Raw genomic sequence first — 14,058 nt, forward strand, 5'->3', positions numbered from 1 at the left:
TTTGATTTCATTAATATTATAGCCAAAATATTGATTATCATTTACGATTTGAGATTAACAATTGAATTGTTGAGGAACACAAAAATATAAGAATAAGACGGAGATAATTGCTGATACATGTTCTTTTAAAAAAAAGAGTTTATGGGATCTCAGATTTGTTGAAACAATTAAACATATGGGGCGAAATTTCTCAAAACTCCTAGCGACTTGCGCAACAGCGTTTTTGAACGAAATTTCATTTCTAACTCACTCTAAAAGTACCTAAGCGAACCTGGAAAATAAGTTACAAGTGCTTTCGATTGGGAATTTGCTTAGCTTTTCGAAGGTGAGGTTTGATATTTCGGAATTTTCCATTTTCACCTCGGAAAATGCAAGTAAACTTTCAAACTCGAATATCTCAAAATGCGTCGTTTTTAGCGTTTTTTATCGTTTTAATGGAAAGCAGAGGTTTTTTTACTTCCTTTTTAGGTTTTTTTAAGAGGTAGTTTACTTCCATTTTCCGAGGTGAAAATGGGAAATTCCGGAAAATCAAACCCTACCATCGAAAAGCTAAGCAAATTTTCAATCGAAATCACTGGTTAGGTATTTTTCCCAGGTTCGTGTAGGTACTTTTAGAGCGAGTTAGAAATTTAGCAATTTCGCTCAAAAACGCTGTTGCGCGAGTGGCAAGAAGTACTGACAGGAGACCTTCTCACCTTTAGGTCATGTATTTGGCCCAAACTTTTTCTGGTGATTCAGGACAGGTAGAAAACATGCCCTGTTATGTTAGGTTGTGTGAATATGCCCTAGAAGCGTTAGATAAAAAATAAACGTTAAAATAATAAAAATAAACATATAAAGCGCAATAAATATTCCTTTATTACCCTCAAACTATTTTTGTTACTCATTTTAGACACCTGGTTCTTGAAAATATTAGATTTCATTGTTAAGAAGTTCTTGGATCTCACGCACGACCCAAAACATTGCAATATTGTCAAATTAAAGTGTTTACTATCAATACTTATGGCCTCAAACGCTTAAAATAATTATTATTTTAATACAAGCACTGGAGATTTTACAAGTTCTTATCAAAACACTTTTCACTGACTAATTCAACACTTCAAGTACCTACGCAGAGTTGAATTTTATCAATGATATGACGAGGTGAATAATATTTGCACATAAGGCCACTATTTGCCATGATCTCATGCCATGCCTTTGTGCAATATTGCAATGTTTTGGGTCACGAGTGAGATCCAACAACTTCTTAAAAATAAAATATAATGTTTTCAAGATCCAGGTGTCTAAAATAAGTAACCTAAATTACTTTGAGGATAGGAATTGAATATTAATTGCGCTTAATATAATTATTTTTATTATTTTAACGTTTATTTTTTATCTAACGCTTATAGAGCATATTCACACAACCTTACATAACAGGGTATGTTTTCTAACTGTTCTGAATCACCAGAAAAAGTTTGTGCCAAATCCATGACCCGAAGGTGAGAAGGTCTCCTTGTGAGTGCATTTAAATTAAAAAATAAATTTTTATATTTATTACAAATGCTAATTAATATTATGCTAATTAATATTAGAAATAATGCGTAATATAAATGCTCAGCTTGATGCAACGATCGTTACCACTAATATACTTTCAGCATAACTGAAATTTTTATTTTTCAATCTATAACCACACTGCCAAGTTTTTAATACGATAATTTAATAATTAATTATATTGTTTATAAGAATTATAGTAAGCTTAACTTTATTTATGACCCTACCCGTCCGGCTGCCTGGATCAAATTTTATACAGACCCTACAATATCACGTACTCTATAAATTTCAAGGAATTCTTTTGGGAAAATAGCTATAAATTTTCATTTAAGCTCATTAATTTTATTGTAAATTTTTATTATAGTTGTAAAGAGTGATCATTTTGAATTTCATCGCGACAGCCGGGAAATTAGAGTCACAAGTAAAGTTAAATTCACCATAATTTAAATTTTGTCTTTCAAAACAAATTTTACTGCCATAATCGTAATTTTTTTATGTGTTATAATTATACTTTTAAAATGGTATCATAAACAATACTTTTAAAAATTTTTTCAGAAAATCTGCAATACTTAAAATTAGGAGATAACGATTTACATCAAATCCCAAGCGATGCTTTGCGACGACTACATCGCTTAAGGCATCTTGATTTGAGAGCAAATAATATATCTGTCGTATCTGAAGACGCCTTCACAGGATATGGTGATTCAATAACTTTCTTGAATCTCCAAAAAAACACGTAAGAACTTTAGTTAAAAAGCCATGAAATTCAGAAAAATGTTTAACTTTTAAAGAGTACATTCAACAATGAAAATTCTAAAAATTTCAGCCCTTCAGGTTCATTGTTCGTGGATATACAGGGGCTAAAAGTTAAATTTTAATTTTTTGACGTTACTAAGCTTGTTATTCTGCTTTGCTGGAGTGAATATTAAAAATCTAATCACAATTTTTAATGTAAAATTTAATGTGATTTCAAAGGACTCTGCAAATCTCATATGGGTTTGTAGTTCTTCGTTAGTTTTGATCAAACTTTTTCAGGAGATAGATTTTGATTTCCTGAGCAAAAATTATCATAGCCACAAATCTCGAAAATCCACTGATTATGAGATATCATTTATTTTTAATTAAAGTTGAAAATTTTCATAATTAGTCGCCATAGCCCCCCCCCCCCTGATGCAGTGATGCGGCAGCATATTGTTTGCCAAGCGCGTGAGCAATGATAATCGGCTCTTTTGTAATAGTAATGATATATATTTTAATAAACTTTACGTGTATCGCATGATCAATACACAAATAAATGATGCTTTTCGCTCATGAGAATACATACGTCGTTTGGATCTGTTATTGTAAGAATAATATATCTGATTGATTGTATGTTATGTTTCATATTTACCATATGTATGACGATGATCAAATGGAATCATCGAAAACTTATACCGATACTTAAAAGCTATCTTCCAAAGAGACCGTTCAATATTTCAAGGTACTAAAAGTGGTACTTGATAAATGCGGTGAGTATAGAATAGCTGATTGCGTGCAAGATCAAGTGATGAGCGACTTTGAACTTGGCCATTTCAAATGTCTGCAGAGATGTATTTCCCAATGCACCATATTCGGGATGCTACTTTCATTTCCAGCAAAGCTTATACAAGAATATCCAAGATGAAAAATTACAAGCTGCTTACAATAACCCGGATAATAGAAGCATAAAAAAGTTTACGCATCAGTTGGCAGCTTTAGCATTCGTTCCTGTTGACGTCATCAATTATTTCGGTGAATTGAAAAATAAGGCTCCCACTGAACAACCTCAAATAGCTGACATTGCATATATTTTAAGACAACTTATGTAAAAAGGACAAAAGCTCGAAGTAGAAGAGTAGCTGCTACTCAACGTTATCCCATTCAAGTTTGGAATCACTACGACGCTGTGTTAAAGAGACAAGCGAAAATCAATAATGTGTCTGAAGACTGGCATAATCGGTTTCAGCTTTTAATGGGGAAAAATCATCCTGACTTTTCAGCTTGGTCCGTGAGATGGTCAAGGAACAGGGTGACCCTGAAATTGCTTTGGTCGAGTTATCGCGTGGTCGAAGATTCAAGGTTGCCCCAAAAATGAAGTGGTTAAAACTTCAGGCCAAACTCAAACAAATCGTGCTAAATTTTGCTATGTATCAACCCTTGAAATATTTAGAGACTATTGGAGACACTATTGTCATTTCATGATTTTTGATCGTTTTTCTAAATATATATCCATGGATTTTACATACATCGTAATATTTTCTTACTTTTTTTACGAAATTAATGTTGACTACTATCAAAACTCATATTTTAGCTTACGAAAACTAACCTGAGTACAACCTAGAATTTATGCTGTTCGCAAACATCAAAAACTATTAAAAATTCAAATATACCAGCGCAGGAGCTAAATTTCATATTAAATTAATATCCCATCATACTTTCGAGTGTTTCATCTACGCTTGTCACTTATGCCCTTTTCAAAATAAATCTGTTTCAAAGTTTTTTACAATTATGCAAAAAGGCATAAGTGTATAAATCAGAACACTACCTATCAATTTTCTTACACATAAATGACTCATGCCTTCAATGCAGATACCTCCATTCGTTATGCCAATCGAAAAAAGTATTCAATTTGTTGTTATTCTCAAGCAATTTCAAAGGCATGAATTGAGAAATCACTACCCCACAGTGACGGCCATTTTGGCCTAGCAGTAGAAGAAAATCACGACGTAACCTATTGTCGCGTGACAAAGGTTCGGCCACGGAAGGCAAACAAGAACGCCACCAGCGCACCTGGTGGCCACTGTTGAAAGTTGAATAAAAGTGACTAGATTTTGAAATTGATATCGCGAGTCATAATTAATTCACCCTCGTGCTGTAAATTTCCCAGATTCCTTCTTTCAGAGAGTAGAGTAATTTTGCCGAATTGTACGGATTTTCGCGGAGTTCGCGACAGATCGAGATTTCCTCGGCCAATTCGAAAGGTGAGTCACTGGGGCCAACAGCTCGGCCCAAACTCGGCGATAGGCCCAGAACCTCCTCGGAGAAGTCAGCGTGAGTTCAAGAGGTCCCAATAATAAAATTCTTGTCGACGGCATTTGAGCTGGGCCTTACCCGATAAGGCCAATTTGCACCGTCACACTATCATCTATTAATAATGGCATAAGATAAAAAATGAGGGCACAAAGCAAAAATTTGTTAAAAATCGATATTCACTTTTAAATATATTGCCACGCTAATATGGCATAATATTCCGTTTCTTGAGTTTGTTATAGATATAACTTACAGACATTTCAAAGGCATAAGTGTAAAAATCAGCACTTATTATCGGTTACTATCTGCCGGTCTACGTAGTCGGATCATGGCGTGAAAAATCTCAACCTTACAAAATCGAAAGAAACGATATTGATGTGGCTACAACATCTGTTCCATAATATTAATTTACGATAATAGTGCCATAAGTAACACTTTTTGGCGCGGCATAGTTTAGGGCCCGAGCACAGCAAGGGTCCTAATAGCTGGGCCGAAAAGTTTCCCCTATGACCCGAGTATCGTACAACATTTTATAGTACTGTGCCAAGTTTACATTTATGCCCCCTTTTGCAAACCATGAGTCGCACTTTCTAGTACCGCAAATTGAGGTTAACTCACGAGCGTATGCGAGCGTGATGCGAACGCTGCCGTTGCCAGAATATGCAACTTATATCATAGAAAAGCGTGACATAAATGTGAACTTATGCAACGCAGTGCTATAAAATTATTCTAATCAATACTATATGAGATCAAGCCCTCGTAATTATAATCACCATGAAAATGAGAGTCCTACGAAATTTAAAACCCGCTTCCATCTTGATATTGTTAAATTCACAGGTGTCAATAATATTTATACATAGAACTTGAACCAAGCTTAATCGATTAAAGTTTTTATTAAAAATTTCAAGGTTGAGGGGCTTTTACAGATTAATGCTGCCAATAAATTTCCTTCTGAAGTTCGACTAATAATTCGAGAAAAAGTTGATGATTCGAAACAAATTTTTAATTGCAATGAAACCGGGTGGTTATTGGAAAAGACTGCCTCCTCGAACTAATATAGCATAAGAAGATGGATTAACTTCATTATTATGTGCGAATGCCACTGAAACTTACATATGTAAGCCAATGCTAGTTTATCGTTCAGAAAATTCATGAGCTTTGAAAAAAAGACTAATAATTTTGACCTGTATTTTCGCCATCTAATAAGACTATTACGAAGTTTAATTTTAAAGACTGGGTTTTCCAAGTGTTCGTTTCTGACATTAAAGAGTATTTGGCAAAGGGAAATCTATCGATGAAGATTTTTCTTATTCAAATCAACGAAGATTTATACACAGCTTACCCAGACAAAATCAAGTAATACAATAAGTAGTACACTTTAAGTAATTGTATGAATAATGAAATTTTGAATAATAATTAGATAAGGAAAATGTTGATAAAGACGCGTGGTATTTTGCGTTTAATTTTCGCTAGTACAATTTTGCGTAGTTCGTTGAAACGACACGTCTCTCTCAGCCGATAGCAGCCAACTGATTTACAGAGAGCGCGCACAGGAATTTGGTGGCGTTATCCCCCCCACACACACACATACACTCGTACATAGCTTGCAAAGATGGCATCGCACTGAACATACTCCCGGTGTTGATGCATCAGAGCTTGCGAAATTCATCAAATTTTTTCTTGGCTGAACTGGGCCCGCTAAATTGAACCGGAGTCAAGATCCGCGGTGTCGCGCAATAGTATCAATCGATGAATAGGGTGAATAAATGGAGAGCTTGCAGTCCGTACATGCACCACTTTCACAAGAGAATTTTGATCGCTATAAATCTCCTCCACCAAGCCCAGAGGCCATTTGCTTGGACTTGTAATTTCACCCTTAATTAGAACGAAGTCGCCCACAGCTAGCGAACGCTGTCAGCAATCTCCAACGTTTTAAGGTTGAGATGTTCTCGTGTAGGACATCTGGCTCGGCCACCAAAAATGAGAGTCTAGCGATTAAAAAGTGAGCTGGTGTTAGAGGGGTCAAGTCATTAGGATCGTCATTAAGACTGGCGAGTGGGCGTGAATTGAGGCATGCTTCTTTTCCACACAAGAGTGTCGAAAGCTCAACAAACGTGATAACTTGCTCGCCTATAACTCGCTTGAGATAAAATTTGGCCGATTTCCCGGCACTCTCCCACAGCCCGTCAAAGTGAGGCGCCGCAGGAGGGTTAAAGGGCCATTGAGTGCCAATAGAGCTCAAACTCTGATGAAAGGAGTCTGACGAGCCCATGGTTTTCCACAATCTTCTCAATTCAGATTCTGCCCCCACGCAGTATAAGTTCCTGCAATGACCGCGTCGAGAAGTGAAGTGATGGAAAGCTGCCAAGAACGAATCTGACGTGTAGTCCACTACGACCTCCAATTGCACAGCTCAAATTACCATGCAGACAAAAACTACAATATAGCCTTTCAAGGTTCCTCTGCCGCGAGTCTTGGACAAACGCACAGCGAGAGGGCCAGCGTCAACTCCCGTGCGTTCAAAGGGTGGACAATGCGAAACACGAGAGACAGGTAAATTGCCCATTATTTGGCCAAGAGGTCGACCTCTGTATCGAAGGCATAGGTGGCATCGATTGACCACGGTACGAACAGTAAATCCACCACGTAACGGCCAGTAAGATTGGCGCATAGAGATTCGTATCAACTGCGCTCCGCCGTGGAGATATGATTTATGGTGTAATGATCGATTAAAAGGTTGGTTAGATGATCCTTTACTGCCAAAATAAGAGAATTTTTTGCGTACGAGTCTAGCAGAGAATTGCGCAATCTACCGCCAACTCGTATGAGCTTATCAACCAAACTAGGTGCCAACTTTTTGATCTTGCTGGCGCCTGGTAAGCTCACGAAAGCTTTTGGATCGTCGGAGCTTGCCTTTGCGAGAGCTTTTGTGAGAATTGATTGAAGATTGTGAGCATTGATCAATTAATGCTCGAACAAGGGTACGATCACCGCTCGGTCCCTTTACATAGACTCTGGCCGTTGCCAAGAGGGCAGACGCTAAGCGCTGATTTGACAAAGGTGCCTGAACTTGTACGATGATGCTCACATCATTTTTATCTATGTGAACATTTTCAAGATCTTGAACGGTGTGATCATCTACTGTAGTAGATACATTAGTCACCGATACGTTTTTACGATGCAATAGGGTGTGATGCTTTTGCTTGAAATTTGAGCAAGAAAACCTAGATGTACAGTCCTTGGAGAGATGTGGACCGAAACAATTGAAGCACAATTTTTAAGATTGGAGAAAAGCTCTCTTATCGTCCTATGATTTGGCTTTGAAGGCGTCACAAAAGTGCAAGGCATGCTTCTCAGGGCACAAAGAACATTTTGCAGCGCCATTGGTAGTGGTGGTACTTACATGAGATGATCAATCAGCTTTGATCGGCTTATTATGCGAACTTTGTTAAGTATTATCCCAAGGAGGGGCCAATTTATTAGAGCAAACTTCTAAAGTAATAATCTGAGTGGTCACAAATCCGCGTAATTTTTCGACAGTGGGTGGGCTTTAGCGCTTTCAAGATGACGCTGCCAATCTTTGCTAGTCTGATTTTCAAATTTGCTGGTGACTGCGGCGACAAAAAAGTCCCCATCACCGAACTGGTGACCAAGAGAGGCGAGAGAGTCGTAAGGGCCAAATATCTCTCGAGAGACTCGTTTGAGTTCAATGTACGAGTTGTTTTTCATGGTCTAGCAACTGAGTACAGCTTTAGTGTGAGTGTTACAGCCTGTGATGCAACCTTTTACTATAAAAAATAATTATAAAAGAAACCAATAAAACTGTGAGAAGCAGCTAGCGAGCAGCCACACATGTATTACAATTCAATGTATCTCGCGCATCTTCTATGCATAATTTCGATGACACACACGACAGAAAGTAACATCATTTTGGACACGACCAGCCAGCGTAAACAATGCCGAATTGAGCGGCCTAAAATCCATTACCTATTTATTAGGCCTCTGCTATTAAACTCTTGCGAAAATATAATTCGCACGGCAAAGAAATGAACACGGGCGGCCGCGAGTGTGAATGAATATCTGAGAAAAGCTGTAAAACTGCGGTGACCGCGACTTCACAAATTTCGGGAAGAAAGCGGGCCCGGGTCTACTAATATACACGCGCGTGCAGGATATGTGTCAATTATTGACCCATATCGAGCTCGCTACATGCGCTGCAACCGCTGAAGCGGGGGCAACTTTAGGTGTATATAAGCATCAGTAAAAGAGGATCAGCTCTCCTTCATATCTACGAAATCGCACACCACGTATCGTGAGCTCTGTCATTTCCGATTTCTTATACGGCGTACAGTCAGTCGCCATTCGTTGCTGTAGACTCTTAGATTTTGAATCTTTCGAAAATGTGATTAAACGTTCATAGTCTTTCGACGAAAAGTACCATCCAACGCTGTACTTCTGCTCAGGCAGATAGTCAGCAATGAGATATAAAATATTGTTCTATTCAACGGGTGTGACGTGCGATTAAAAATATCGTAACCGCACGGGCAAGTGCATCTGCGCGATCCAGCCATCATCCAGACTTCAACCAGACAAGGAGTATCGCAGGCAGCCAACGACGTCACCAGGCAAGCGACATCGCAGGCAGCCAACGACTCCAAGCAGCTAGGACGCAAACAGTATGAGTATGAGTATGCGTGTGTGATCTGTAGCGAACCATGCTGCTTGTTAAATATCAATAATTATTATTATGGCAAACCATCTCACTATCAAAATAATATATTAACTTCAACCAAAATAATTAAGTCTTTCTTTATTATCACTCCAACTCGGCAACAAGTCTAAGAAATAAATAGTTTATTGTTAAATCTCGACTACGGGATGTAACATGAGTAGCAACCAAACGACGTTTATTGTCGTAAAAGTCGGAAAGGGTGGTCCATGCGAGAGGATATCCTCCTTCGGCAATTGAAATGCCCTTGATTAATTCATATAAGTGGCAGCTCCTTCCTATCATGAACGATAGCCTTAAAGGTATCTCTGAAGTTTTCCCAGTCATCAAAATTGCCAGAAAATTTAGGCAAGTTGACTGTAGGTAATGAAGACATATTCAACCATTGGGGCATGAATTCAGCTAAAGAGGTGGGAGCGTCAGAAGAAGTAGCAAGGGTAGCTTCGTGCGCTTTAAGGGGACACACCTATGTTAATACCTATAAATAAAAAACATGAAAATTAAGGATTACTATTATAATTTTTTGTTTCTGATGTAAAAATATGTTTTTATAGGTCCTTTTACAACAAAAAATATGTCCCTTGTTCCTCTTATTATTGAAAATCATCCATCAAAAAAGTATATTTAATTGTGATTTATAAGTCATTGACCATATGATTTTGAATGCAATTTTTTACCAATCCTGATTCCTGCTGTCTCAAAAGTTTTGTATTAAATTTTTTTTCATTTAAGTGTAACAGAATTTAAATAAAGGGCATGGAAAATTTTTTTCATTCTCAAGTACAAAAAAAAATGACAAAAATAGCTATTTTAATAACGCTTATTGCTATATTTGGAGATTAGTAGATTAAAAAAAAAAACTAAAAAAAAATCTGCTACACTTAAGTGTAAAGGAATTTTATTACAAAACTTTTGAGACCACAAGGATCTGAATTGATGAAAAATTGCATTCAAAATCATGCGGTCAATGACTAAGAAATCACAAGTCAATATGCATGTTTGATGGATGATTTTTAATGATAAGAGGAACCACACACATATTTTTTGTTGTAAAAAGACCTATAAAAACATATTTTTACATCAGAAACAAAAACTTTTAATAGTAATTCTTAATTTTCATGTTTTTTATTTATATGCATAAACACAGGTGTGTCTCCTTAACCAGCTCTGAAGCGGTGTTCGAAAGATATTGATCAAACTAATCCCATTTCTCATAGTATTTTTCTTCGAGTTGGCCCCATTTATCCTTTGTGAAGTAGTAGTATTGAAGATTGATTTGAGCTGAGTCCAAAGACAAAATAGCCCGGTTAATCTCCTTGGCTCGAAGATATGTCTGTTCAAATTGACCGAGACGGCCCCTGGCCTGACCACGGGTCATCTTGCTTTGACCAAGCTTTGTAAAATTTATGTACGCATTTTGGACCTTGGTAGCTTAGATCTTATGCTCATTGTACAAATTCTTAAACTCGGCCATGTTCAAATGAGAAGCGAGAAGTAAAAAATTATGAAACTAAAGAGGGAACAACGCGAGACCACCCCGAAACGATCTGCGCGACCAGAACAGCCAAGACAATCCACTGACCGATAATTACACGCTCACACTCGATACGCGACAATTCAAGTTATAACGTTGTATACTGACTAATGTTCAAGAATTTATCAAACTCACACATTACTCATACAACTCAGAAGGTGTACAATGCATATGAATGAACGTAATATAAGAAAAATGCCTGTAGTGTGGAACCGGAGATGTGGTGAAGCTCGAATACTGAAGCTGGTTGCGTGTTGGAGCTCGATAACTGAAGCTTGATGTGCTTTAGAGCTCGATGACTTAGGCTTGATGTACTTTGGAGCTCGATGGCAGAGGCAAGATGTGCATTAAATCTCGATGCCTGAAGCTCAATGTGCGTTGAAGCTGCAAGCTTGCAAGATGACGGACGTATTTACGCTCGTAAGAGTCGTGGTGGCAAACACATTGAAATGATTACGAGGCCTGACCTGGACTCCATGGCATGACTTGAGGAGGATCTTCCCCGACTGCAGTCTGCGTCCGTGAATTCGCGCTCGAGCTTGCGAGCACTGCACACGAATGCAAATTCAATTTGCAGTCATTTGGCGACTATTACTAGTAAGCTCATTGTTGTACAATGGATTGTGGAGGAGACGAATTTGAGCAAGTCTGCGAGTTTTTGCAGAGTTTCGCCGACATCGTACACGTTTACTCAGACAGAGTAGAAATACTCTTGACAGTCACCAGACTGGAGTATGACAAGTGACCCTGAGGAGGGTCGATGTTATTTGTTGCCTCTTAGTTTACAAGTTTCGCAAACTCTACGTTTAGTCCTGAGAAGGACTAGTTTTGATGCAGGCTGTTGATTTGTGCAGAAGGACTGGCTGTGACCAGCGGTGACCAGCTATGACCGACGTTGACCGGCTGTGACCGATGTTGACCGTCATGGAGGGGATGGTCGGATGAGCGATGACGTCGTTGTCGGCTGGGGCTGCTTGGCTGTCTCATGACTCGTGAGAGTGGAGTGACTCAAATGCCGATCACTTTTCTGTCCAACTTGTAAAGTTGAACAGTCAAAAGTCAAAAGACAAAAGTCCAATCACTTTTCTATTCTCACTTGTAACAAGTCGAACAGTCAAAAGCTGATTGAAGCTAGTCGAAAGGCACTTATACTAGTACTCTGAACTCGACCTTTCCTCTTGCAGACACGACTTTTCAATGGCGAAGCGCCACTCGGCGGCCGAGTCGGAAGTTTGAAAGTCAAAAGGTGGGGAAAGGTATTGAAATAATGAGGCGAGTATTTTGAAATTAACAAAGTTCACTATTGAGAAGTGGCCCTAGGTCAAAACTCTCGGGTGCTCGTCGACGCGAACGCGAAGACGAGAGTCGATGTGCTCTGGCTGGCTGCCGAGAGACGACTGTCTCTAGTCGGCCCAAGTGGCTCGCTTATATACACAGCGACCACGCGCTGATTGGCTGATGCCGCGAGGTGGGGATGAGTGCAACAGTGCACGTCGTTTGAGTGGGGACGCACGCAGGGGTCTCGGCGTTAGTGGGGATAACATCGTGTCTGTCAATGCTGATACGCTCTCGTCATCTGAGTCGTTGCTCACGTTGACTACTGACGACAAAATTGACGATTTCGATGATGCAGCTATCGTCCCAGATCCAGAGCCTCAGTGAACTCATTTCACCAAATAATACTGTGAGTGCTGGCCTCTCACACCCGGATGATATAGACTCTTTCAAAGTGCGATACCGTGGGTTGCCGCTAAGCGCACCAGTCAACCTTAAGACTGTGGCTACATTACTCGGAGCACTGAATCAATCTCGACTGCGTCAGCACGTTGTACGTGTACGTGAGTGGCTGCCGCAACTTCAACCATCGTCACCAAATGCAAGCTTCGTTCGTAGAATGTCCATGGTAGGAATATGGAATAGGCTTTCGCCGGATAAAATTGAGTTGCCTTCACTACCAATATTTTAGAGTTGACACAAGAATCCCCTAATTGCATCTGATGGAGAGCGATGATTTCACTGTGATAAACTTCAATCAATCTCTCTCTCGCCTGCTATGTAAGTACGATAGCACATTTATATTTTCTCCATACCTGGCTATTAATTCATTTCACCATCACGATAGGATAGGCAAAAAAGGTGGCGGAATTCCTCTCTACGCCCGGAATGACCTTCTCATCAAAGCTTTAGAAGCTTTTAACCCGCGCTTCTCGAATAAACCTATGTATGTCTTCTACTCAGTTACAACAACACACGCTAAACTTTTACTTGCAATAGTTTATCGCAGACCAAAAGCTGCATATTCAAAAGCCCTGTTCTATTTACTACCAATGTTTTTTGCCTCTTTTGGAATTTTTTCAGAATTTTTCGAGCCATTTTTACAATTTCGCAATTTGCATAATTTTGCAAAACTTTAAAAATTGCTCGAAAAATTCTGAAAAAATTCCAGTGTATTCTTTGGGCAATTCTAAAATTTTTTTGTTCTTGGTAATTTTTTCCTAAAGTTGATGTTTCTCGAGAAAAAAATTCATGAACTTGAAAATTAGTGAATTTTTTTGTATACTTTCAAAAATTTTTGTATTCAACATTTATTTGTACTTATTCACAATTTTTTTTTCGGGATGATTTGTCGTCCGGATGAATTGTCATAGGATGAATTGTCTTCGGGTTGAAATATCCCGGATGAATTGTCGGGTTGATTTGTCAAAAGGTTGAATAGTCGGTAACCCATACCACACAGAGCTCATGTCACCCCCTATCACCTGGCGTTGGGTTGGTTGTCAGCGCAAAGGCAACGTGATGAGAACATCATTGTCCTCGCTGTCAACCTCATAACACGCCAGCCACCCAGGCTGCTGGCCAATCTATTCACGTTCTAAGCAAATCGACGTCACCATTGCGCGGTTCGCAGGCAGCCTCCACGTGTGCTTACTTATAAAGCTGCTCGAACCCAGGCTCTGCACGACTCCTTTGCCTATGCAGCAACTCCCACTGAAAAAGATAAATCAGGACGAGTAATATTGGCTAAAAACATCAAGCTCCCAATTACTTCTTTATAAGGCACATTTAACACACTATTCTCCCCGTGTTTTTCAAAAATTGTCTTTATAGTGTTTGGATCAATAGGTATTTCTACTTGGTTTGCTGACTGCATGCCAAATCTCTCAATTATCTTTTCAGCATAAGTTTTTTGATGTATGATCATTGATCCGTCAGA

General features: G+C 38.8%; 1 protein-coding gene across 1 annotated transcript in view; it reads left to right on the plus strand.

Annotated features, from left to right (window-relative positions):
* Window positions 1-14,058, plus strand: part of LOC106656782 (leucine-rich repeat-containing G-protein coupled receptor 4-like) — a 48,106-nt gene that overhangs the window by 13,011 nt on the left and 21,037 nt on the right. The window contains exon 3 of the mRNA XM_023459619.1: window positions 2,089-2,269. Within this exon, the coding sequence (XP_023315387.1) occupies window positions 2,089-2,269 (181 nt within the window). The remainder of the gene's footprint in view (window positions 1-2,088; window positions 2,270-14,058) is intronic.

The sequence above is a fragment of the Trichogramma pretiosum genome, unplaced genomic scaffold (genome assembly GCF_000599845.2).
Source record: "Trichogramma pretiosum strain Unisexual culture from Peru unplaced genomic scaffold, Tpre_2.0 scaffold26, whole genome shotgun sequence".
Classification (NCBI taxonomy): Eukaryota; Metazoa; Arthropoda; class Insecta; order Hymenoptera; family Trichogrammatidae; genus Trichogramma; species Trichogramma pretiosum.